This window comes from Melospiza melodia, chromosome Z (assembly GCF_035770615.1).
Source record: "Melospiza melodia melodia isolate bMelMel2 chromosome Z, bMelMel2.pri, whole genome shotgun sequence".
Classification (NCBI taxonomy): Eukaryota; Metazoa; Chordata; class Aves; order Passeriformes; family Passerellidae; genus Melospiza; species Melospiza melodia.
Genome location: NC_086226.1, coordinates 2,075,053 through 2,102,740, shown reverse-complemented (window position 1 = coordinate 2,102,740; position 27,688 = coordinate 2,075,053). Strand labels below are relative to the sequence as shown.

The window sequence follows — 27,688 nt, the reverse complement described above, 5'->3', positions numbered from 1 at the left end:
AAATGTGTTCTCCTAACTCAGCTGAATAAAAGGAGTTTCAAAGGTGCAGATTCCCTTCTTCACATGACATTCTTCAGTGTGCAGAAGTGAGTCTCTTAAAATACCCAGAATTTAGTGAATTTCCTGCCAACAGAATATTGGTATATAGCAAAGTATTGCTCTGATATCTTTCCCTTGCCAAAGGGAAGGACTGTCCTATTGATCTCTCCCATGCTACAGGTTGGGAGATGAAGACAGATTTCAACATTTTTTTACTGTAGTGGCAGTTTCCTAATGTAATCCAGGATTATTCCCTGCTGGCCAAACAAGAGCTGACAAAAAAAAGGCCAGCCCTCAGCTGAGCATCTGATTCAAAAGAAAATTCAGCTGAAAGGCGAGCATTGGAAAGATGAGTCAATACAAAAGCAAGAGGCAGCTCTGGATTTAAGCAGAAGACCACAGCATTTAACCTACTTTAGCAGATCAATGCAGTGGATTTTTAATCATCACATTAATCCTAAAATAAAAATAATTACCCCAGAGATCGGTATTAAAGTCTCTTAATTATATCTCATTTCATCATCCTTTTTACTGGGGATCAGAAGCTGCAGAGACCAGAGCTTCCCGATGCCATTTCTGCAGCTTGTGGTTTGACTCTCCTGTTAGAGAACTTCAGCTGCAACTGCAGGGATGAGGCCCTGGCCTTGATGAGAGCACCCACACCCATCCCACCTGGGAGAAAACTGAAAAAGGGCAAAAAAGAAGGGGGACAGGACTCTGCTTTCCAATGACACTGCATAAAACTGCAAAGGAAGGAGTGGGGAACATTACACAGTGGGTGAAAAATGTGTGAATGCCTAGAAATTCAATCCCTACGCTGTCCCCTTCTTCCAGCAATGCCAGGAGCTCATTAACATCCCATAAGGGTAAAGGGAGAACTCTGACCTGAGGCTGGGCCCCTTATCAAATTTCCCTGAGCAGAGTTTATCTCCGGGAGCATCCTTTCCTGTCCTGCCACCCCCACAGATGCTCTGGGAACATGGCCACGGGCAAATGCAGGATCCTGAGCCTCCATGGACAGCCTCAGGTGGGATTTCACGGCCATCAAACCAGCCCATTCCCTGCTGGTATGGGTAAGTGGCATGGCACACAGCAAGCTTCCCCATCTTTCTCCCAGAAAAGGGTACCTTTCTCCACTCTGCTCTTTGGGACCAGTCCTGTGTCTCTGCTGTCACCTGCATTGTGCCCAAGCTGCTTGTTTCAGGTCACACTTCCCTGCCTTGATGGCCTTTACCCATTTCCACCACCTTCTTGCAGAGAAATGAGCCACCCTGGTGTTATATTTAGACTTAAAAGCACTGTACACTTACTGAAATAGTACTTTAGGGCAATTTCTCCAAATACACGGGGGAATTTCTTCCTGCTGCCTTGGGAGGAGGCCATGGGGCCTGCTGTTGCTGCAGGTGCTGGGATGCAGGCAAAGGCATCCCAAGCAAGCAGCACATGGAATCCCAGAGAGTAAAAGGCTGTGTCCCCAAGCTCCAGCTTGGCAAGTGGCACCAGGGATATAAACACCCCGCTTCCCCTCTCCGAGGAGCCTCTCCAAAAGCACCAGGTACAAGTCAAAACACGTCCAAGGAGCCTCACAGCCGGAATCAGCTTCTAGCAGGGGGCTTAACACAGGAGGTTTGTGAAGTGCAGGAGTAATTAAAGGTTACAGCTGCCCCTCGCTGGCAATCAGGCTGCCCTGGAATGCTCACCAGAAGGTAATGCAGGGTGTTAAGGGAGAGGGAGGGAAAGGAAAGCTGGAAAAAAAAAAGGTACCTTCATAATAACGTTGTGGTAACAATGCAGGACGCTGATTAAATCACATTTCTGTCACCAAAAACTTGCAGCCACATCCTGCATTTCTATTTCCATGGAAGAGGGGAACTGCCAGTTCCCAGCAGAAAGGAGCTGAGGTGCTTTTTTTTTCCCTGCACTGAGTTAGCAGAGCTCTTTATGAGACTATTTTCACATGGTTAATTAAAAAAAAAAAAAAAAAAAAAAAAAAAAAAAAAAAAGAAGAAGAAACTAAAAGAAACAAATCATTGCAAGCTGGAGTTAAAAAAAAAAAAAAACAGAAAAGTAATATTTTCCAGTCCAAGTGACAAAATATATGCTCATCTCCCTACTTGAGACTCTTTGATGGCAGAGGGCTCAGAACCAGACTTTCTCCTTGCAATCCCAGGAATTGGACATCAGCCTTTTTTCATTCCCTGATGATGACAGGAGAGGTTCTCAGGGCATGAAGCAGGACAGAGGCAGGCCCCAGAGATCACTCAGTGGAAGAGTTTTTGGTTGCATCTTTTCATAATTTTATCTTTACTGTGACATTTTTAATTTCAGTGTGTACTTTCTTCTCTCAAACCCCGTTACAGTAATTTTGACTGGGAAAAGCAAGGATTGGTAGGACTGCCAGGCCTCCAGGATAAATGGAAAAAACTGAGAAAATAAGACAAAATGAGGCCTTGACCTGGCCATAAAGTCATGTTCTTAACACTCTACCCTTGTCTACCTACCAGGTTCCTGAAGCTCCCCAAATGTGGAGATTTTATACCTCCTCAGGTAATTATTTTCTTTAAAAGTTCCCCGTCATGATTAAATCCAAATCTTTCCTGCTACAACATTTTAGCACTTTGTGAGTGTTTAGAGAGAGGCACTTATTGCTTATTTTCTTCTAAGATTTAATTTGGCTATTTCAAGTCAGTTATCCTTTTTCCCCTCAGTTTTCTCCAAGCCAAAACCCCCCATGTTTTCTACACTTCTGCTCCTTCTCGCTTCTTCTAGCTGAGGAAGTCACGTCTTTCTGGAGCTGAGGTGCCCAAAAAAATCAGAGTCCCCCAGACAAGGCCTTGTGCTACACAAGGCACACAAATTGCTCTGTGGATAAACAACACCCCTGTCTAAACATATTAATATCATGCTTGCTTTTCCCTCCCAGAGAGAAATGTTGGCTGATTTGCCAGCATTTTGCTTGCTCTTGGCACAGGGCAAACAACTCCATGAGTTGCAAGCAAGGCAAGAACAAAACCATTTATCTCTCCTGGCAGAATGCAGCTCAATTCCAGTAAAAAATTCCACAGCAGCTGCCTACACAACTGAAACACTTACCTCAAAGCATGTAAGGGAAACATTCATCTTCATAAAATCATGCGAGCTGTAACTTCTCAAACTAGGTTTAAGTAAAATAAACTCCGCATGGGTCAAGGTTAAACATTTATAGAGCCCCCTCGGTGTTTGCTGTGAAAAGAGCATTTTCAGATCAAAGAGTGATGTGCTCCACAGCGAGGCAGTCTCAGCAGCTATTCCTGAGAACACAGCAGTGCAAAAATAAAGTGCTCTCTCGGTTATCTGGAACACTAATATTGATTTTAGGAACTGCATCTGCATGTTTGTTTCTAAAGACATTGAAGTTTCAGCAATGAACATGCTACTTCAATTCAACATCTCGAGCCATTTCAGCCTGAACTTACACAGAGTGGGAGCCTTGTAAGGGGCAAATACTCAGATGGCACGAGTCTGTTTAAGTTGAATACAAACCCATATTTTTGCCGCAGCTGAGGACTTAAACATAACCCAGGGAACTCACAAAACATTATATTCTGCCTAACCCTCTCCTGCACTCAACCTAACAAACATTACAGATGCTGGATACACCTTCCCAGAACTGACAAGATACTGTTATCATCAGCAAAACACTGAGACGTGGTTTGAACTGCTGTAATGGTCTGCCTGGGGCTCCCTCTCCCCTCAGCCTGATCAGACAACTTTTCCTATTCCCTCTGATCCCCCCTTACCTCTTGAGATAGTTCCTCCCGTAGAGGATCTGCTGCAGCAAGGTGACCACGGCAAAGGCGCAGATGAAGATGAAGAACAAAGTTCTGTTTCCCAGCAAATCCCGGCTTGATGAAGGGTCAGTGTATCCCATCCTTCTGAAAAGCCACGGAAGCTTCGCCGGGTAAAATTCAGTTCATTGCCACCTTCATGCCCTTTTTGCTGGGGGCTGGAGGGGAATGCCTGCTGGCTTTTCTGTGAGCAATCCAAGGACAAGGTATCCCATTGTTTGGCCCTGCTGCCCCTTCCTTGCCCCTTTTGGATGTTAGCTCCAGGACTGTGCGCAATGGCTTGCTTCCATGGCAAAGTTTCCAGGAGATTCAGACGTGGGTAACATCTAAAATCATCTCTCAGAGCTCTCTCAGCGCAGGCAGCCTGTGCTGTGTGAGAGGCATTCTGTTCCCTCTAAGCCTCTCTTGAAAACCCGCTGCTAGCAATTATCTACTTCAATCCCATTTTCATATTCCAGATGGGGGAAGCTGCACACAGACCGGGGAACTGCAGCCAATGGCAAACACGGGGCTCCGGCAACCTGCGTTGGAAGCACATAGTCGTCAGCTCCTCTCTGCTTCTGCTCAGTGATTCCGACCAAATGTGCTCGCAAGGAGACGTGACTGGGGCTTGCTATTATTGAACAAGCATGCAACAATCATGAGGATTTCATTCAGAACCCTGCAGGGGAAAAAAAAAAAAAAAAAAGGGGAAAAAGCAGCTCAGCAGCAGCAGCAGTCTGGTCAGGCTAGCAGGAAAGCTGCATTCTGTGCAGCAGCACGCCGTCCGTGCCGTGGCTCCCGTGCTGTGGCATTTGCATGCAGAATGCAGAGCCTTCGGTGCCACTCTGCTCACTATTTGGGCTCCTCTGTTTCCCCTATTCCACCAGAGGAAGCATGAGCAAGGTCACTGTGCATCCCTTCAAGGACAGAGCTCTCCCTGCCTGCATGCTGATTTATTGGAGGCTCTGAGTAGCCTCACAGCCGCAGAGAGGGAGCCTGCCTCTCAGTGCAGGCTCTAAGAACCATTCATTTAAAGAGACAAATATTCTGATTGTTCCTCCGCTAGACACAGTTCCCTTTTGAAAGGGCAGAGCAACAAGACCTTGTCCACAGCCATCGTAACTCCTCTAAAACCCCCTCATTTTCAGGAGAGGCTCAGTTCAGCTCACAGAGAGTTTTGTTGCTCATTTCTCTGGGAGCAAAGTCAAACCCAACCCTAAAACAAGTTCCAATGAAAGCTTTATCCATGAATGAAACATCCAGACTAGGAGGTTGTTTTGCCCCAATAACAGATGGGAAAACGATTTTGACAACAAAATGAGGGGGGGGGGGAAATCCTTTGTCTAAGAGAATAGAAGATTTTTGTGTGAATAGATTTTTCCAACAGTTAAATCAGCGTATGCAAATTGCTCTAGTGTGCCAGCAGCCCAGCTGTGTGGAGCAGCAAACAGAGTGTTCATGGATTTTGTTTCAGCTGTAACTCGTGCTCCTTGTGAAGAAGGGCCAAAGGTAACTTTGTGCAACCCTTTCAACACAATCCTTAAAGACAGGGCTAGTCCTCAGCATGCCCTACAGCAATTTAGCCAAGACAGATAATGGCTAAAGCAGGCTTTACCTTACTTGATTTTGAGTAGTAAAAGTCACACAAGTGTTTAAGGTGTGATGCTGGTCACCCTGAACTCCTGCACGCTGGAGAGCAGCATTTTAGACACAACTAACTTTGCAGAGAAGGTTCAGGGACCCAGCCCCTGGTGTGTCCTGCCTCAGTGCCTCTCACAAATCCCACACCTCTATTTCTGAACCCTGCTAAATGCTTCCATTATCACCTTGCTTATAAATACAGTGGGGACCCCAAGCCTCATCAAAGATTATCCAGGGAAAAGCAGGGGTAGAGGGCAAGGACATACTGATACTTCCTTGGAAACACTCTTCTACTATCTTGTCATTCAGGGTCTTCCATAAAAAAGGAAAAAAAACCCAATATTTAGGATAGAGAAATAACTCAGTGGGATGCACTGCACTGGGAATAATACATACACCAGGGGACTTCAAGCTAAACACAAAAAGTAGTTTGATTCCCTATTGTCAAAGCCATCAGCTCTGGGGTCAAATAAAAGCCATCAGCTCTGGGGGGCAAATATTTATTCTTTAAATGATCAGTTCTACAAGCTCACATTATATGAGACTGTTTCCATATAGGAACTGAACCATCTAGATGGATCTACCAAAAACCCTCTCAGGAATAGGAAAAGCTGCACAGCCATCAAAATTCCCAGTCTGAGACCCCACAAGACACTGCACTGGCAGATCTGTATGCAGCAGCTTAGTCAAGGCCAATAAGTTCAGAAGTGAAGGAAAATTTACTTAATGATTTGAACTGTTTGATTTCTACTGATAGCTTTGAAAACTCAGAGAAATTTGCCTCAGTTGCTCTGGGAGTCATTTTACAATAACAGCAAATTATCAGAGAGTAGAATTTGGCTTCCTATGATTTTCTGTAGGTGTGAAACTTATTTTGCAGATTCCTATGTCACCTAGGTTTTGGTGAAAACACTTTCAGCTTTTCTACTTTTACTGCCCTCCATTCAAAATGATTTTTTTTCCCCTCGAGATCTGTGCAGTAATGCACCAAATTCCTGAGCCTAGCAGAAGCTCTTTCTCCTGGAGTGATGGTGAGCCTGAGCTGCAGCAAACAGCCCATGTATTCTGTCAGTCTTTGATTTTCTGTGTCCTCTCATCATTCTCTGCTATATCAGGACTGGCCAGAAGATGCAGCACCTGAGAGACCTACGAGCAGGAGAGCTGCAGACCCAAAGTACAAAGGTATCTACAAAAAATAGGAGAGGTTTTCCGTGCCAGAGCTTGCACAGGCATCATTCCCGACGTCACATGCAAAAGAAATCTGTTTGCTGCCCTCAGCCCAGTACAACAACAACACTGCACAACTGGAAGCAGACCAGCTCCGTGCAAGCACAGAGAAACAGAATGTCTATTGACAAATTTTCATAGGATGCTCAAGGTTGCCTGCAATATTTATTGTGAGTGAAACAGTCTGAGACTGCAGAAGAAGTGCTGAATGAGCAGTGTCAGCACTCATTCCTGGGGCCCTTTGAGAGTTTGACTTGTAAACTGCAGGCCTCCTTTAAAGCATCAGGCCTCTGCAGAGAAAAAAAAATATTTTTTTTATAATAATTTTACACCCTGCACTTGAACAAGCAGCAGACAACAACAGATCCCCTCCAGAGTCTGAGAAGGATTGGAAAAGCCCTCTAAGAGCCTTGAGCCCAACCATTCCCCCAACACTGACAGGTCCACATTCACCCATGCCCCCAAGTGCTGCATCCAGCTGCTTTAATAACATTTCCAGCACAACAGACACAAGCTCAGAACGGGTATTCCTGCATCCATTCTTGGAGCACAGACTTCAAAATCTAAAGCAAATCTGGCAAAATGGATCTTAATATGAAGCTGCCAGAAGCAGTCACTCTTACTTACTGCTTACACGTGTCTGGCCTTTATTTGTTGCATGTGAGCTGCTTGCTAAATATCACCAGAGATAATCTGTCACAAGAAACTCCTCCAGCCTGAGCAGTGAGACTCTGAGTGCTCTAACACAAACACAAACATGCTCCTTACAGTGACACCCTCCAATGGGAGCTCATCATTTGCCCTTGGGGCCCAATGAAGCAGGTTTGAATTTATTCATTTTTTTTAAAAATAAGCTAGCATTAAATTTCAAAGACAAAGAAGACAAGACCATGCTACTGAAGCTCTATTTGAGGAAAGATGAATTGGCAAGAGGACAAAATCTGGTAGGGGTCAGACTCTACTTCTCTTCTGGAGGCACTAAGTTCCTCTCTCTCTCTCTGTTGAAAGTACAATACACAGCCTTTCCTGCTGAAATGCAGTTTATTTTTTAATGCAAATGAACTAGAAAAATTCATTTTTGATAGGCAGGCCTGATTGGGATATTTTTTTAAGTATCTTTCACTGAACCTGTCATTTGAATCAATGTTTGACTGATCATGCATCCTAATTTCAGCTGAAAGCAAGGGTATTTGGTGTCTGGGACAGCAGATCTGTCTCTTGGTTGTTTAACCAAAGAACACTTAACTGAACATGTTAACTCACAGAATCATACAGGTTCAGGGTAAAACGTTCCCCTTCAGGATTTTTTTTATTCCTGCCTGCTCAGCCACTCTTCATGGCTGTTATTCAGACCAAAGAACTCCCCAGCCAGCATTGCAGAATACTATGGGTGGTAAACAGTTTGAGGAGAACATTTTTTACACCTCATTTTCCCCCCTAAATTAAAATTAAATCGTGGCTATTTACAGTTTCCACAATGCTTGTGTAAACTGCTAGATCCCTGATTTTGCAAAGAGCTGGCACATAGGTATATGGCTGGAAGGTTCTGCTGAACACGAAACTCATAAACATATGCTTATCAATATTAATTCTTTTGCAGATATAAAACATGAATGTATTAGCATAATCGAGCGCTTAACACAATGTCTAGTCCCCCATCACTGCCACAAATCCATATGTCTTAAACTGAGAAAGAGAAGGAAGCTGAAAGGATCCAGCTAAGATGTAAACATTTATTTTCTTCTGAGTTGGGTTCAGCCACGTGGAGATGACAGTGGCCAATTTGGCACCAGGCTCCCACCTGTGGAGACAGCTGAATTAGAGGACATGTCCTGAACACAACATATGGCCTGTACACTGGATACACATTACATCATCTCTTAAATCATGACCAATTTTTCTCCAATTAGGGGTCACATAGTGCTCCATTATGGGGGAAAAAATGACCCAGTGTATAAAATATCCCTTTTTTACCCTGATGACATCGTCTCTGTTGGGAAAGGAATGATGTCTGCCTCAAAGGAATAAGGTCTCCTGGCAGGAAGCTCTGCAGAGGCTGCCTTGGCTGCAGTGCTGTACATTTACTGTTGACAGTTCCTTATAGCAGAGCCTGCTAAAATATACAGCAAAATGCAAAACTCAGAGCTGAGGACATCTCTGCTTTCCCAGAGGTATTTCCATGTTCCTAGAAAACAAAGGAAGTTAAGTGTGATTGTTATGGTCCTATTCAGGCTCATGGCCCCAGCTGGAAGAAACTGAGAACAGTGGAAGCCCAGCCTCTCTGCAGAGAAAAAGAAACAGGACCCTGATTCATTTACAGGAATCATCAATAATAAACATTAGTTTGATTTTGGAGCACTGCATGAGAGCCCTGGGTTTAGCAACAACTCAAGGGGACTGAGATGTTGGCAGAGCCAACAGAGGGGTCAAAGGGTTTCCATGGCCAGCAGTTGCTCTCAAATAAGAAATGTGATCCTGCCTCTGTTCCAAACAAGTCATAACTCCCACCCAGTTCTCCAAAACCACCTTTAAAACCTCCCAAAGGAAAGTACTGGAATTAGTAGCACTCACTTTAATGGGTGTTGAAAGATTGGTATTTCTTTTGGATGAAAATATTCCAGTAGTAACATCACAATGAACAAATATTTCCCATGACCAGAGTAAGGATTACACGTTATCTAATGCTGAAAACCACAATTAATAATTACTTCACTATTTCAGCAGTACATTTTTACAGAAAAAGTGAAAAGGTTAATCTCAAATATTTTTAAAAATATGCAATATGGCATATTAATTCACAGAGAGAGCACATCAGATTTTGGAATACGTTTTGCTCTGTCAGTGAGTGGCATTAATCCACATTAAAGAATGGATGTAAACGTGAAAATGAAACTTTTCCTCTGAACTATCACCTAATTAAAACCTTCAAATTTTTACATTGCTTTTATGATCAAGATGTAAAAGAGACCTATTATAGAAAAATCATTTAGAAAAAGTTACAAGGGTAACTTTTTATCTCAGTTCTGCAGTGATTTTGTATTCAGAGGAATTAAGTATATTCCTCTTGAATTAACCATCAGCTTTAGTTCCCATGACCTTTCAAGAAAGCCAGACATTCAGGTTTTGAGCCATTCCTCATTATGCCCTCCAACAGCACTAATTACAATGCTGGCTACACACATTAGTATCCACTAGTCTAACTGCTACTTCACCTGAGCTACTCCTCTAGCCAAAGCCAGTATGTATTCAGACACATCATGATTTTTTAAATAATTCATGCTAGTCCATGACAAAAATTATTAATTAAAAAAAAATATCCATCTGGCTTTTGTGGTCTTCAAAAATCCCCATTATTCATGAGGCATATTTCATTTTGCTCTTCTGGCACTCTGGAAATGCCCACTGGAACCTGGACAAGGAACCTGGAAGAGAGACACCTCTACCCTTACAGCATTGTGACCAGACACACCTTTCTGCCCCTCCTGGGGCAGTGTGGATTCAGATTTTAAGCCCTGCACAGTCTCCGTTCTGACCTGAAAAGTGGCCACAGAGGTGGCTATTAATAAAGCTGGTGGCATTTTCAAACTCCTTCCTTTGGATCTGTGATCTGCCATAAATCCCTGGGTCGTGCTTTCCTGTGTTAGGGTAACAAATAAAGAACATTCCTGGAACAGTCAGACACTGCAGCCAGGCATCAGCTGAGTCAGCTCCTGCCACCGGCATTTGTAATTTACCCAGGCAAGAAGGAAAGGTGACAGTGGGATTTATTAGCCCCTTTGGCAGGCAGCAGGAATTGCAATTTGGAAGTCATGTTTGGTAGCATGGAAACGGCTCGGCTTACAAACAAGTGCAAAACCAAGACAACAATGGTCCATTTTGCTGCCAGAGAAGCTTGAGAGTCTCAAGGGCAGCACCAGCCACCCGGAGGGATAAGCTCCGACCAGAGGCAGGGCCTGGATCACCCCTGACCTCTGCCAGCATCTTGGCCTTTTACAGCCCTGTTACAGGCAGTGCTGGCATGGGCAGGGGGATGGAGGGCCGCAGCCAAAACTGTATGTAAGCATCTTCCTCCCCTTAGGATGTTGGGAGTTAAATGGAAATCCTTGTTTGGCTCTTGGCTGCAAGTGAATTTGTCCAGGGCTGTGATTAGAGTGAGACCTTAAACTCAGGCTGGGATAGTGGAAGGTGTCCCTGCTGATGGCAGGGGTTGGAACAAGATGGTCCTTAGGGTTCTTTCCAACCCAAATTGTGATTCTATGATTTATGATGACCCTGTTGACAAAAGCTACTTCCAGCTACTTCCAGTGCTGTATTCCACATATTTCTTTCTATAACAGGACCACCAGTACATCCATCAGTCAGAAAATTTTCAGTTTTTATCCACGATCTTTGGTGGTGGTATTGATCTCTTGCTGGAGACCCTGCAACAGATGTTCATTTAAATAGCCGAGTACACTCAACTGGATGCATTTATTGTCTCTAAGAACCTAAAATGGGGAAGACAGAATGGTAATTTATCCACAGCCAATATTAACATCCAACACCATACGGCCTACAGGATCCAGTGCTGTGCAGGCAGATATTGTGGAAATGCCTTTGACAGGGAGAGACAATCCCCAGAAGAGTGGGGATGAGGAGAGGGCAGCACAGCATGGCATTCAGCCAGAATAGGGCTGGGGTTTTTTTTTTTTTCAGAATGTTCCCATCAGCATCACCTTTATTTAAACATCACTTTCAATCAGCTTTTTTATTTTCTTCCAGGTGTATCCAGCAGCTCCTCTGGAGCTAAGAAATTTGTGCGTGGGTTTTCTTTCACGCACTGTGGGTAGGAAGGTATGTGGGAACTATAATTCAGTCACTCTAAATCACATGTAGCTGAAGCTTGAAAGAAAAATAATAATAAATGGTTCAGATTGTCAGGCTCAGTGCAATTCTCAATCAATTAAAGCTTATTTTAGCACCAGGACAGTTCATTTTTATAATGTTCTTCTGGCATTTTGATGCTTTCATGTTACTGTGTAGCTAAAAGGTCCTCCTGGGAACGAATTACTCTTGGTAGAGCATTCTCTGAATTACAATTTCAGTTTCAATGATAATAAATATCAAATGATAATAAATATTACCCACAAGAGCAAACACCAGCAAGAAAGGGGCTGCTGGCAGTGAGAGAGAATGGCTTTGGACCTGGGTAAAGGAGGAAGATAAACCAAGTGTTCAAGCACAGTAAAACCACTGTTTGGGCTCAGAGTCTACAAAGTATTCTTCAATGCTTATGACTTCCAAATGTAATTCAGTGTATTGAAACATTAAACAGTGAAAAGTCACCAGTGAAAATATTCCTCCACTGGCTTGCTGCTTCTTTTCATGATCAGTTAAAATTAAATACTGTGTCTGCATTTTAGATCTGCATTTTCTGTTGTTATCATGGTTCCCTTTCACAGATACGGACTGCCCAAATCTAAATTTCTCTTTTGCTGCGCTTGAGAATTTGAACCACAGTGCCACATTCACACTGAAGGTTTCAGAGCTTCAAAAGTTTCTTAATTGGTGAGGAGAGCTCTGACAATTGATGTGACAACAGAAACCAAATCTCGTACTGTTTGTAGGTCCTTGCAGGGCATGGAAGCAGCTGGCAAACAAGAACAACACTGTGGCTTCACCTTTGCTCGCTGGAATCAGAGACAAAATATTTGTTTAATAAGAGGGGCAATAATCACAATAAGTTGTTCTTTTTTTTTTTTTTTCACTGTGCCAAAGACAAAGATATTAAGGAGGATATATCCTAAAGTGTTGCACACTGTCATTATAAACCGATTCAACTTTTGCTCTAAGCTTTACCAGGTAAGGGAATTAAAAGCAAAGTGGGAAGGGTGTATGAAGAATGTCCCTTACCCCTTTTTAATTTACAGATTTCTAGCCTCCTGGTTGCTCTTGCTTTTCCTCATTTGGAGCCATCCCTCACAATACACTATTCCAGGTAGAGGTTTTCTGTTTTCTTTTCCCAACTGGAAAAAAGGACCATGTCAAACACAAAATAATATTAAAATTAAGTCCTTCCAGTGCAGGAGGGAGCTATGGCAGAGTCATCAGCTTGCTTCCCTCTGGCAGCTCATGCTCAGGTGCGGGCCCCTCGCCTTGGGTATCACTGAAGGTTTGGCTTGGAAATCCAAGGAAGCTGCAGCTCAGATCTGTACACTCAGCATTCTTCTGCTCTGGACAAAGGAAGGACAAACTTTTTTCCTCAGCACTTCTCCTTCCAGTTGATGAAGCAGAACCAGCTGGCACTGCAAAAATCAGTGTTTTCACAACAAACGCTGCGCTGTGACACATCACCTTAGCTGAGACAGTCACCAGCTCCACAGGAATACACACCTTGCCCTGGGATACACACCTGGAAAATCCCTGCAAGTCCTGACCAGTTCTCTATGCAGAGCTCCAGGCCTGAGTTCACCAGCTGCTGCCTGGAACCAGCACATCACCTCCCCTAAAATACGCAGAAAAGCCATTAACTCTGCATTTTGTACCCACTGTCTGTCCTTGCAGTCTCCACTCTCCCATCACAACATGTCTGTGCTCCAGAAATTAATGTGTTCCTGTTAGCAGTTTTATCTCCCCAGCAGCTAGTGAAGAGTTACACAGCTACAAAAAGTCACAGCTCAATATCCATCCAACGTGATTTCAAGCTACAGTTCCAAATGTTTCACACCCCATTGGCTTTAATAGGTTATTAATATTATATGTCAAAGCTTCAATTAAAGAATCGCTAATGATTTTGCTGCTTTTGCAGAACTATCCTGTCTTATTTTAATGTAAAACCCTAAACTCCCTCTCAGCAGGCTAAAATACCAAGTCCATCCTTATCTTCATTGGAGAGGGGACAGCAACCCTAACTATCATTCCTAATTAGCTGTAGGTTTGGGCTCAGCTCCATGTTCTACCAGGCTTCCTCCCTGAATTTAGGCAGAGCTGCACCACAGTGCTGGGGACTCCAGGCCGGCTTGGCAAGGCAAGAGGGGATTTCTGTGATGGCATGCTGCTCCCAGCACCCGAGCTGTGACTGCTGCAGGCTGGGGAGGAGTCATCTGCCACCCAGTCAGCTCACATGCAGCGCAGGTGGGCGTCTTTGCCCTCCTCAGCACCTCTTCCCTCATTTCCGAACCAGCAGCCAGAGCATTTCTTGGCCTTGCAGGTCTACTGCAGAAGGACCAAGGACAACTTTCCACAGGCAAAAAACCAAAAAAAAACAGCAACAAAAAAATCTCTGCTGCCTTTTAACATATCATTTTGCCAGTAAGGTCCTAAGATCTCGCTCTAGCAAGAGCAGGATCCACCTGACTGAGCACAGGATCCACTTCCCTACGCAATCACATCCCCAATTCCTTGACATGCCTGCTGAAGATGCGCAAGTATCACGCACAGCTCTTGGAAAACAAGAAATCTTGATGTTACCAGCACTGAAGAGAGATGAGTCTAACTCCCACCACCAGTGAATGTGCCTACACTCACCAAAACCCTCCAGGCACTTAGCTGGGATTTAGTCAACATGCTCCGTGGAGAATAAGAGCTCTTTGAATCCCAGAGTATCCCAAAGATACGTCAAATGAGTCACACCCCAGAAACACCTTTTCCTTTCCTGAGTATAGCAGGAGCTTAGGATGACCATTTCAGCTGCAAGTGGGATGACAAGAGGGCCAAGTGTGAAAACAGCATGGAAACAAGCTGATATCAGGAAAATAACATCAGGAAAATAACATCAGGAAGTGAGCTATGATTGTTTTCCCCTTAATATTTAATCCACTCAAAGTGTCAGTCTTAAATCCAGGGAAAATGTCACAGAAAATCACACTTCCTGCAACCACCTACCACCAAAGGGGGACAAAGCTACAGAGAATTTTACCCAGATTTCCACTTTTACCCTGGTCCTCTTGTTTCTCTCCCATAGCTACTGTAGATGATCATCACAAAATGAATAAAACATACTTCCATGTGAATGGAACAACATGTGCCAGCTTTGCTGCTGGCATTCTGTCCACATGACTAGCACTCCCCTTTGCTAACCCTTCTTCCCTCTTCTGCTGTTAACCCTCCACTCACAGACAAAAGGAAAACAAAGCAAACCTTGGGTTCTTCTTCCCCCTCAGTGATATCAAAAAAGGGTCTGGAATGAGGAGATGGGGGGAGTTATATTTCCATACAACATAAGAGAATCAGATACTTTAAAATAACAGGTCGCCTAGAACTGAAATAATTTTAAAAGCAAGAAAAATCAAATAATTTGAAACTATAAAAAGGAAATAATCTGAAACTATGAAAAGGAAATGCCCAGTTATATAGAAGGTAGCTTTTGGACCACGCTGCCAAAAACCAAAGTGCTTAGTGAGCTTCAAAATCTGCTCTGATGATCCATGCAAAGATTAAGATCATTGGCAGCTTCACAGACTGCATATGAACACCTCAAAATCACTGTGTGAGCTACCCAGACTTCCCTCAGCTCAGCTATTCTGTATTCATCTGCCACGGAGGTGGGACACAGGGAGAGCTTGCAGGACCTGAAGCATTTATTATTCAGTATTATTCTGTATTTTCATGTTCTTCAATAAGATGCCTGACCTGCAGGTTACCCCACAGGGATGGCAGGGAATGACGATAGGAATATAAAATGAAAAAAACCTAATGTTTGCATAATTTGGCCCCTGGATGAAATCTCAGAGTGAAATCAGAGGATCTAAAGATTATTAAGAGACTCTGCCCTGATTTCTAGGTTATATTTCACCCTTCGGCCATCTCACTTGGCTGCAGAATAAATATCACCTGCTGTGGCAATAACAAATACAGGTTGCTGGGGCTGAAGTTCCTGGTACAGTGCTTTATTTGCCTTGAACACTTCAGGAAAAGAATGCCTGCAAAAGAAATCTTCATTTATTGCACCATTTGAAGGCTAGCAGAGAAATCCTCAAACAACAAGCAGCTAACAGCTGGGTAAATGCCACATTTCACTGAGTTGTGCCACGGATGTGTTTGGCCATGTATTTTTTTGTTTGTGCATCCCCCATAAAGTTGAATCATTGGGCAAATTTTGCTTAATCAAGAGCTTAAGCCAGTACATGTTTAAATCAATGGGAAGCAATCTTGATTTCCTAGGGAGGAATGGCAATCTAAATCACTTTATTATAAACTCAGACTCACTTTTTTTGTTCTCACAGCAAAATCTACTGCTCAAGCAGCTTTAACCTACCCCTGTTACCATCAGTAATAGAGATCTTTAATCCAGCAAGCGGCCAAGCACTACCCACAAGCTTTTAAAGCCCTGGGGAAAGCTTAGAGCAATCCTGGGAAGCATCCAATACCATACTGGACTGATATGTAGAATAGCTATTTCAAGCTCTTTTCCCTATTTGTTACCATCCCGGATAAAAAGGCATTAACTAATTATTTTAATTGCACTTTTTGTAGTATTCCTCATGGGACCTGGACTGCAGCTGCCTCAGCTTGATCCCATTTGGCTGGGGGATGGGATGCTACTGTAAAATGTGTTTTCCCCAGAGTGGATGGGGCTTTCTGCTGCAGCTGTCTGTGCCGAGGTGGGGGAGATGTTGGCACAGGTGTGTGGCACAGAAATGCTCCCTGGTCTGAAACTATCTCAGACTCCAGCAGGAAATCTTCAGCCAGCTCCTCAGGAGCAAGGCCAGATTAACTCTCCCTCCAACCTTTTTGGTAGGGAAGAAAGCTCACACTGATTACTTTTAAAAGAACAAACACCTTTGTGGGACCAATGCCCTGGCCATTGTACTGATGGGATGTTTTTCAACCAGAATTTTCTTAGTTTCTGAGAGCAAAATATTGCAACTGTTTGGAAGAGTCATGATCTCACAGGCAACGAGCTATCTGCAACAAGATTCAGATCACTTATGGAAAAATATGCTGTTAGGAATGGAGCGAAAGAAAACACCCCCACAGAAATCTGATTAATCAAGCACAATTGGCAGAGAGTACAGAAGAGAGACTGTGGTCTTTAGGAGACATTTTTTGGTGCAGATGAGTTTCTGCTCCCCTCCAAGTGACGTTGTCCTGTTTTCCCTGCTCCCTTTCCTGTTTCAGGCCTGGTGGAGCTGAACACCTGGTGGTGTTGGTGCCTCAAACCCCACATGTATTTTGCTTGGGCTCCAGTCTTTTACAGGTGCTTGGTGAGAGGTAAGAAAGGAAGGTAATAGGGATTTCCAGCCAAACTATCACTACAAAAAAATCTGTGTTTCCTCCTGAAAATCCTGTTCAAGTTAAAGATGAGTTACATCAGTATCAAAGACACATTCCCAGGAGCTGGTCAGATCCTGGTTTGCAAAGGTCCCATGATATCATCCTCTTCTGAACTTGCTGTTGGGAATCTCTTTGTTCAGGGTGGACTAGGGGCTGACATTTCCCCCCAACACAATCAGAATCTGATAACGAGAAAGGGATAACTCCTTCTCCATGTGTGATGTTAGGGAGTTAACTTTCCTCCCCCTTTGTTATTTCAGTTCATTTACTGAAAAAATAACAGATGTGCCCAGAAGAGGAGCTTTGGGAAATATTCCTGTTTTTTTCACTAAACAAACTCTGACAAGTTGAACATCCAAAGTACAGCAGCTCCCTTCCCCTCTCTGACCTTTGCCTCCCAGCTTGGGGAGGTTGTCAAAGGCCTCTCCTCCTCCCCTCACAATTTCTGCCTCTGCAGCCTGGTCTGTGCACTTGCTTGCAAGTTACCCCGGGGTGAAACAGCATCTTCTGACTCTGGAAGAGACTGAATTATATAATAATACTATATTTTAGGTGCAGATAGGGTTTTGTTTGATTCTCCTACATCTGCAGAGTTGTTTAATGAAAGTGCAGCATCTGGTCTAATTAAAAATAAAATTTAAAAAACTACCACTTTCTCAAACAGCTCTAACTAGCTGTTCCAGACTACATTATTTGATGGAAAAATTCGTGGTGTGCCAGGGCAGACTGGCTTTTTAATGAAGGAAACATGAAGCTGCATCGCTACAAGCACTACAACCTGGCTTAAACTGGAATACCAATGGAAAATCAAACCTGTCCTGCTCTCAGCCACCTATGTTTGTTGTTGCACTGCTCCTCATCTTGCACAGCATTAGTGTTTGCATGGGTTTTCCATCATTAACTGAGAGGCAATCCAGTTTAGAATAAGCCCAGCAGGAAAAGAATTTTAAAGGTTAGTTGTCAGATGGCTCAGCTGCCCAAGAAACAGACAGACCCAAAATCAGGAGAAGGGATGCTACACTGGAATTTGGAGATGAAGGGGTGAGAAGGCTGGATGCTTTTGGCAGCAGTGCTGCTTTCTGTGAGCTGAAAGTGCTTGCAAAGTGATGGCCTGAAAATGTGGCTTGTGGCATTCTCAAGCAAGCCCCGCTGAAATCTTCGGACAGCATCGCATCGCATCTCTCAATTTTTGCACACCACAGGCTGGTTCTCCAGCCAAGCCAGTCCAGCTCAAGCAGGCAGGAGGATAAAGAAGAGTCACACGAGTGTGCAGGACAGAAAGCCCAAGAGCCATGTTGAGATGGAGGATTTCAAGCACAGGAGAGCTTCTGCCTCGCCGTGTCCCCTCGGGAGAGGCACTGCATTCCCTTGGGAAGGCAGTGGGGAGGGATGCGTGGGGGACTGTGCTGTGCTGGGCTGGATGTTGAGTAACAGAGCTGGATGCTGTGTAGCTGCTCGTGGGCAATTGTGTACAAAGTCACAACAGTGATGCTAGAAAGCTCCAGGCATCTTCACCAGATTTTGCTGGCCATTAATCCAACAGAAGGCTGCTAATGGCATCTGATCGCTTTCTTTGTGCTACTGCTATTTAAGGCCACTCTGAAGGGCACAAACTCTTCCCTATTATACAATGTGAGATTCAGGCAAAATTATAACCCTGGGTTTCAGAAGGATGAGTTCTCAAAATGACAATACGCTAACAAGATGTGAACTTTATTTTTTAAGTCTTCAGCCGTGAGCTGGAAAGGAATCAACTCTTGAAAAGCAAGGATCTCTGATCATAAATGAAATATCATCTAGACAGAGGGGACAGAAAATTCACCCATAATATTCCATTACTAAAAACCTTTGCAACAACACTGTGGTTATGAACCTTTCCCATTGCAAAAGTCTATTGCACTGCAGCTCCTGCTTGTCCACCCAGCATCCCTGCACATGGAAAACTGCACATCATCCCCTGGGAATTTCAGGGCATGCCAGTGTGCAGTGGAGGTTTTTTATATGGGTCAGAAAGAGATATGCCAGCACAGGAAAATGGGCAGCCAGAGGTGTCCCTCACTTCATCCTTGCAAAGAGAGCTCCTGGAGTAGGTCCATAGGTGGGTGACACAGGTAATGGAGGGACTGGAGCATCTCCTGTGAGGAAACACTGAGGGAGCTGGGGCTGTTCAGCCTGGGGAGGAGCCCCAGCTGAGAGGCACCCTCAGCCCTGGGTGTCCCAGTGTGTCCCTGGGTGTCCCTGGCTGTCCCTGTGTGCAGGGAGGGTCAGAGCAGAGCCCAGGATCTGCTCCAGGCCCAGCAATGCCACCAGATCCACGGGCAGGGCCTGAGCCCAGCAATTTTCCTGCACAGGAGGCAAAACTTCTGCCCTGGGCAGTGTCCAAGCCCTGAAATAGAGAGGGTGTAGAGTCTCCCTCCCAGGGGATATTCCAGACCCTTCTGGATACAATCCTGTGCCCTGTGTTGTGGGATGATCCTGCTGGAGCAGGGCTGTGGCACCAGATTGACTCCCTCTGGTCCCTTCCAAACTTATCCAGTCTGGGATTCTGGGATCCTGTGACACACCAGGTCCAGCTGGGCAAACTTTCAGCATCCAGAACTGGTATCAGGCTTATGAGGCTTTCAGTCCATCTTTGGGGTGAAAGACCTTTAGTGTGGTCATGCAATGGTCGACCCTGGCAAGTTATTATTATTTGTTCCCTTCCAGCAAAATAAGACAGAAAACTCATTGTCTGACTGGGAAAGGGCTCACACAACAACTCACAGCCACTGACTGTGAGAATTGCCCAAGTGCTGGCCTCACATTCAGAGGCAATAGATCTTTCTCAGAGTCTGGAAAGTAATTTATTATGAGCAAAAGCAGAGCCAAGCTGTTGGGAGAGGCGAGGACTCTGCTTGTCTTCACACTTAGGCAGCTCCTTACAGCCTCAGGGAAAGAGTTCACCTGACTCAGGAAAGATGGTGTGCCTCATTTTAGTCACCAAAGAGATGTACCTAAAGACAGTGATGTCAAAATTGAGTCACTCAGCAAGTGACACACTGCCTGCCTTCCTGCCTTCCCCAGGAGGGACTAAGTCAGAATCCCAGCACGGTCTCTCCTGCCCTGCATAAGGAAAACTCAGAGGGAAAAGCTGGAAGAGGGCAGGAGGGTACCTGGAGTCAGAGGCACAAACCCAGATTTTTCAGCCAGACTGAAAAATCCCCCATCCTATGGAACCACTCCAACACAGGACAAGGCTAGGAATAATGAATGACTCAGCTTTGTCCAGATCCCTTAAAAACACACTGAAAACACATTCTAAAGCACCTATAAAATGGTTGGGTTTATACAGGCTAGTGAATATCTAAAGGGAAATCTAACCAGCTTGTACAGCAGGCGAGTCAAATACAGTTTTTCATTTGGCTTGCAGTCAAAAAGAAGATCAAATGATGTACCGAATCCTACCTTCACAAGTACACAGGACAGCAGTGGGGCTGAGAGCAGAATTTGATTGGAAAAAAAAGGAGTGAACTGGCCATTTCAATCCCTGCTGTGAGCATTCCTGATTAACACCAGCTGATACTTTTAGAATAGTAGGTCTGAGGATTAAAGTATTATGTAGGCTGAAAACACTACGTCACATCTCTAAAATTACTTTGTATCATTTAATACTCTGCATTCTATTAGGCTGAATTCTTAGGTTCACAATCAATAATGAGAACCTCCACCTCAAATCCAGATAGTATTTAGGGTTACTCACTTACCCTCAGAGGTTTCTATAAGAGATTTTGCCTCCAACTCTGCTTCATTATATTTTTTCATTTGTTTTCTTCAAATCCTACCTTAATGGTTTCTCTGTGAACCAACAGAATGTCCCATATGTAGATTAATGAGAACTACTATTTTTGTTTTACTCTGATAGTTCTTAACAGAAGATAGTAATGCAATTTCTATTCACTCAAATATCTAAGCTCCAAATAATACATTATACAAAAAAATTGCATTTCAAAAAAAAAAAAAAAAAAACCAAAAAAAACCCCAAACAAACAAACAAAAAAACCCAAAAATGCCAAAACCAAAACAAAAACCACAAAACAAAACAAAGACAAAACAAAAAAGAACAAAAACCAACAAACCAAAGAAACATACTCAGATCCTACAGTTCACGATCCCAATGTCCTCTCTTCACATGTTCACCTTCCAGAGTTCAGGCACCAGATTGCTTTACCTCTCATTGCTCTCTTCTCTGTTTACTGCAAATAGGTGGAAAACAGTTTTCTGGATGTCACATTATGCAGAAAGACTTTAAAAGAAAAGGCATATTATATTAAAAGTGGCAAATAAAAAATATGATTAATGCTCTATCCTTATATCATTATTATTATATACAATATAATTGTATATTACATGTACATATAATTAAGGATATGTTCTATGCTTTTTCTGAACCAAGATTTATAAAAAATTAAGTCCAGCTTGAAATGTGCCCTGGGCCTGTACAGAACATGACTGTAGTGCATAAAAGCCAGAGTTTGTTTGATAGAATATTAGCTCTCTCTCAGTGATAGATCTGTAGAAAAGCTGTTCAGAAAACACATGCTATAAACAGCAGAGGAGAACAGGCATCTCTGGAAAAGTTGCTTTTTAAGGCAGCTAGTCAGGCAATTCAGCCCTTGGGTGTGCTCATCAGCCCCACTCACTCCAGAAACTGCTTAAATTATCCTTTCAGATATGACAAAAGGTTGAGGGAGGGGATCCTGCCCCTGTGCCCCTGGGCTCAGGTGAGAGCCCACCTGCAGAGCTGCCCCAGCCCTGGCTCCAGCAGCACAAGGAGCTGGAGCTGCTGCAGCCAGTGCAGAGGAGGCCAAGGAGCTGCTGCCAGGGCTGGAGCCCCTCTGCTCTGGAGCCAGCCTGGCACAGCTGGGGCTGTTCAGCTGCACCAGAGAAGCTCCAGGGACACCTCAGAGCCCCTGCCAGGGCCTGCAGGGGAGGGGCTGATAAAAGAGATGGAGAGCAATTTTTTTTACAAGGACAAGAAGAACGGTTTTAACCCAAAAGATGAATGATTTAGATGAAATGTTGGGAGGATATTCTAGCTTAGTCACTTAGTTTTTGTAAAGAAGCTGGAACTCTGAGCTCATCACAGGATCTCAGAATGGTTTGGGTGGGAAGTGACCTTAAAGCTTATGCAGTACCACCCTGTGCCATGGTCAGGGACAGCTCCCACTGTCCCAGGCTGCTCCCAGCCCCATCCAGCCTGGCCTGGGACACTGCCAGGGATCCAGGGGCAGCCACAGCTGCTCTGGGCACCCTGGGCCAGGGCCTGCCCACCCTCACAGACAGGAACTCCTTCCCATCTGAATCCACCCCTGCCACAGACAGGGACAGTTCTTGGAAGGCAGGAACATTTGGTGATCCTCTATTCCCACTCAGTGCCATCTGGAGAAGACCCACCCTGAAACTGTGGCAGTTTGCTCAGAGCCTTTTCCAGTGAAGGTCTGGGTATCTCCAAGGAAATTCCACAGTTTCACCTTAGCAGCCTCTTGTAATGTTGAATGAATGCATCCACTTAATAAATTTGCCTTGAAATTTCACAAAACTGTAGTAAATTTTCTCAGGATGGATTTTCCTTTCCTTTTCCCTTTCCTTTTCCCTTTCCTTTTCCCTTTCCTTTTCCCTTTCCTTTTCCCTTTCCTTTTCCCTTTCCTTTTCCCTTTCCTTTTCCCTTTCCTTTTCCCTTTCCTTTTCCCTTTCCTTTTCCCTTTCCTTTTCCCTTTCCTTTTCCCTTTCCTTTTCCCTTTCCTTTTCCCTTTCCTTTTCCCTTTCCTTTTCCCTTTCCTTTTCCCTTTCCTTTTCCCTTTCCTTTTCCCTTTCCTTTTCCCTTTCCTTTTCCCTTTCCTTTTCCCTTTCCTTTTCCCTTTCCTTTTCCCTTTCCTTTTCCCTTTCCTTTCCTTTCCTTTCCTTTCCTTTCCTTTCCTTTCCTTTCCTTTCCTTTCCTTTCCTTTCCTTTCCTTTCCTTTCCTTTCCATCTACCCATTTATCTATCTATTTTTCAGTGAAAAAAAATAATATAAAAACTGGTTTGATTTGTGGCCCAGAAAATCTGCTGTAGTCTAGGACCATTTCCTTTCAGGCCTAAGTAAACCCTTTTTGTTTTGGTCAGATATTGAAAAGTGCAGATATTAATTTACCTTACTTATAATGTCTCTCATTCTGTTCCAGCCTTGAGAGACATCAAAAAGCTTAGGTGAAAAAGGAGTAGGAGTCATGTCACTTGTGCTAAGCTCAATCTTTTTTGCAAATAACAACAATCCTGGGTTTTTTTGGTGATTTTACTTCAGGAGCATAGGCCACCAGAAGCTGTGAATTACTCCAAGATATAACACAGCAGTGTTTTTTGGTTTCATCATTAAGAATAAAACCTTCTTGCCAAACAGATCTACTGAGTGTGAAGCGGACAGGCATCTGCCCTGCTTTGAATCTGCTCTTTGAAACTGATATTTTTCTCATTAGCTGCCTCATGCTGGGAAGGGTATCAGTTTCAGCTGCAGGTCTAGGAAGTTGCCCATGCTAAGAAAATTTCACCAGCTGTTGGTCTTATTTCCAAAATTTAGCTATCTAAAATTTAGTTATGAGGTTCTTAGTTTATGAAGAACTTGAGTCTGTGAAGAACTTCTTATGAAGAACTTGAGGTTCTTCATTTATGGTTACCTTTACATCAATAAGTACAAGCATATACATCCACTAAAACATGGTACTTTTCAGAACAGAATGTTGCATGTTTGAAATGTCATAAATTACATTACTTAAGCAAGGACAGACCATTGCTCAACAAAAGTCCCTTACTAGGACACTGAAAAATAGATCAGAATTTAAATATTTAAACTAATAGAATTTTAGAATTAACTGCAAAATGAGTATAACTGAAAAAAATAAGAAAGTTCTTTTAAAGATAGCATTTGATAGTTCGGGAGCTACAAAATATTGAGAGCTTGCCAGGATCACATGGAACATACATTCCCTCCAACTAAGATGGTCACACATCATTTTTACTTGCAAAATCACTTACAAGATATTGACAGGAGCAGCAGCAAAACAGAACTGATAACTGAGCACACAGTTCTCACATTGCCAGGAAAAACAGGCCAACAGCTATTTCCTTCTCAGATCTCAAGCTGGGATATATATAACTGAGTTCACAAACCAGAAATTATCATCTGCCCAGTCTTAGAGGTTCAAAAAGTGGCATTTTGCTGAAACTACACAAGTAGCTAAAAACACCAAAAATATTATTAGCATTTAAACTTGTCACACCAGAATTTCAGACATTAAAGGTCAAAGACATTAGTGTGAGATTTCACTTCAGAAGTTGTCCCTCTCTTCCTCTTCTTGAAAAGGGAGCAGAAAGCTCCTCGATGGCTCCACATCCTTGCTGGTAAGACCCAGAGAGACTCAGTGAGAACATTAGTGAGGTGGGATTTTTGTACTAATTAAAGCTAATTTTCCTCATAGAGACTGCATTGAGTTATAATCAATAAATTTAAATATTTTACAGCATGTCCTAATACCCAAATAGCAAGAATCACATTCTTGAGAGTTTTGTAAGGCAATTACATCCTGTTTCTTTGGGAAATAGTTGGAAAGTTAATAAATGAGCACTAAAAGTTAGAACTGATAATGATGGGCAAACGCAATAAAAAGTTATTTTCTTGTTCTGTGACTCTGAATCCTATTAGAGTAATTCAACTGCCCTGCATCACCTCCTTTTGCTCACTCTTTCCCAGAAATGAACTATTGATTACACCTCTAGTCTGTCATTTTCAGTGACCTAGCAAGCCTCCCACACACCAATTTAAAAAATAGTTTCCAAGTAAGAGCTGTTCTGAAAATGAGGTAGACGTAAATTCATCAAACCCCACAAAAAAAAAGGAGGTTATTCTAATTCAATCCTATAACAATATGGTCTTTAGAAGCTCTACACAGTTAGACTAGAGCTGTCTGGGAACTTTGCAACAACTTGAGCTTGTCCCTCTTCATGCGTGGCTCCACAGGTGCCATCCAAAGCCTCCTACCAAGGGTCAGAGAGTGAACAGTTGACTTATTTAATGAGACAGGCTGTTTTCCAGTTTTCCAAGGTTTGTTTCCATGTAAATCCTGGAGTTCTGAGGCTCCTGGGGGCACCTACTTCATTGCATTCACTGTAGTTAGTGATAGATCTGTAGCTACCACAAAACCTTTTCATCCTGGGCAACTTGGAATTTTCAAAGCACTTCCATATCCTGTGAGGGAAGATGCTGTATAAATGCAAATACTGACTATTCCCATTTCGTCATTTTTTTCTGACAAGAAAACACTGCCGGTTTTCAATACTTTAAAAAACACTTATGCCTGAAATATGAAGTTAACTCCTAAAAATAAGTTCATATTAAAGTAAACATAATAATAGCCAAGAATAAAATCACTCTGTAAAAACAGAGATTTACATTTGGAGGAAACTAAGACTGGTGGTCAAAAATCCCTTTGTTCTGTAAACAGCTTAATCTAAAAAAGTTGCAGTCTTTCAAAACCATGATTCATACACATATTGATATGCTCTAGAAATATCAGAATTATTCTAGAAACAGGTTTAGATCTTTCTGTACATTGACTTTAAAGCAAGCTTATTTGGTCTGTGTCTGAAATTTGGATAATTTTTGAGCAAAAAAATCTACTTGTTTGGTTACTGTTGATTTAAAATAATACAAATAATTAGTCCATCAAATCCTTTAAACTGGTATACCTGTGGAAAAGTCTTTTGAGAAGGGAGCTGTGTGCATAACCCTCCTGGCAAACAGTGCTGAGCACAGGGCAGTGGGTGGCTGGGGAGTAATTTTGTTCTTCAAAATAAAGCTGTAATAGGCCGTGGGTGCTGCATCATGCCTCTGGAGTGCAATTAATTGCAATTACTGCAGCCTCTGTTTGTGGCTTTTGACACACTTGCAGGCAGAGCTGAGTATTCTCTTTCTGTCCGTGAAACAAGCTGCATTTTCTCTGTTGTGTTTTATCTGATCTGCTCCTGGTCCATCTTGGTTTTGGGGTTGTTTTTTTTTTTTAATCTTTGCTTTTGTCTTTCTCTCTGTTCCACGACGTCTCTGCACCCCTGAAAACCTTGCGTGCAATTAGAGCGTGTAATGGCAGAGAGGTGCAGTGCTGCTATCAGCCTCCCCTGCGCGTGATGGAGAGATTTATCACTGCAATCTCCCAGCAAACTGGGGGAAAGTGGATAATAGGTCCTAGATAACAGATGTACTTGAAACCAGAGAACAATATCTTAAATCTCTGTCCAAGGACACAACCTGTGTCACATTTGTGGGGTCAGGTGCCAAGACACGGGTTCCTTTTCCTGCCATCTCCACCCCACACGGGATCACCTGCCTGATATTCGGTTTGATGGGGTGCTGCATGACCTGCAGCCTCAGCGAACACCTTGAGCACTCATCCCTGAAAACTCATGCTCGTGCTCAAATGAACATTTCTTTCATTAACTTGGCAGCATCTGCACAGTGCTCAAATTCTATTTAGGTAGCACAGGAGAAAACACCCTACAACCCCACAGAAATCATGTTGAGGCAAATCAGCTCTGAGTCAGATTAAATAGGACTTAATTTGACTTCTGATTTGTTTACACTTCATCACACAGCCAGTCTCCATTATGATCCCTTTTTATTTCCTACTTCTACAATTTCACACCATTCTCTTAATATATGAAACTATTATTAGAATTATTCAAGTACTCCGAGGCTTTTTTTGGCAACTCAGTTACCTGCAGGTGTTAGCAGCTTGCTAGCACATCTAAAGGAAGCAATCTAAAGTCCACGGTGAAGTTCTGCACGTAATTGCAAGAGATCTTTAGCTTTCAGTTCCCCCTCCCATAGCACGCATGCATCTTACAGATGTGCCGTGCCTGCCTCTGAACTCCCACTTCCTGACATAACAAGGGTATTTTGCTTTAGAGAGAAAAATTACCATTTGAAAAAACTTAATTTCTCTGTGCTTGGAGTTGACTCACAGTTTTTAACCCGGCTTTCAGATCAATGCAGATGGCTGTGGAGCCAGGTTTCCCGTGAAACTCGTGGGAATGGATCAGGAACGTGCCGAGCAGAGAGAGCAGCGCACACCCTCTGCAAGAAACCCAGCCAGACCAGGAGAGCAGCAGCAACCTGGCGCTTTGCAATCAAACTGCCCCTTCTTTTACTGTGGCTGCTTATTTACCTTCCACACACGCTGTGGCTGCCCTCCTGTTTTGCCAGGCTGCCCCTTTCTCTGTGTTTCTCCTCCAGCGCCACTCACGGGCTCCTCCTGCTTCTCTGGCTCTTTGGATCCCGGGATGTGCGCCTCTTCCCTGCCGGATTGCCGAGCCGGATCCAGCCCTCACCTCTGCATCACGGGCAGCTTCCACCAATGCTGGATTTCAGCTTCCTCCTGATGTCAAGTCTCAGCCCAGCCCACGGCTCTTGCATCATGAGCTGGAAAACCCTCCTATGCTCCAGACTTTGCAAGGGATGTTTGCAGAGAATGAACAGTTTTATTCGCTCTGTGCTTGATGCCCCATTTCTTGCAGCTTTTCTCTCTTATGTGACAAGAGACAGCTGTTTGTGTGGAGGGAAGCCTCTTTCTTTCCTTTTCTAGAAACAGATCTCTCAGTTACTCCAGTGGGACTGAAATCCCCTGGAGTCAATAAAACTTCTCAAAGGAGCATT

At 43.5% G+C, this 27,688-nt stretch overlaps 1 protein-coding gene across 4 annotated transcripts in view; it reads right to left on the bottom strand.

The window, feature by feature from the left end:
- The window catches only part of ST8SIA5 (ST8 alpha-N-acetyl-neuraminide alpha-2,8-sialyltransferase 5), a 72,205-nt gene extending 44,852 nt beyond the window's left edge, over window positions 1-27,353 (bottom strand). For 2 of the 4 annotated variants that reach the window (XM_063181208.1, XM_063181211.1), the window contains exons 1-2: window positions 21,099-21,250; window positions 3,819-4,527 (exon numbers count right to left, since the gene is read on the bottom strand). In XM_063181208.1, the coding sequence (XP_063037278.1) occupies window positions 3,819-3,949 (131 nt within the window). In that variant the 5' untranslated portion in view covers window positions 3,950-4,527; window positions 21,099-21,250. Of the gene's footprint in view, window positions 1-3,818; window positions 4,528-21,098; window positions 21,251-27,200 lie in introns of those variants that run through there. The other 2 variants (XM_063181209.1, XM_063181210.1) reach the window with 2 other exon arrangements.
- Window positions 27,354-27,688: the final 335 nt, after the last annotated feature.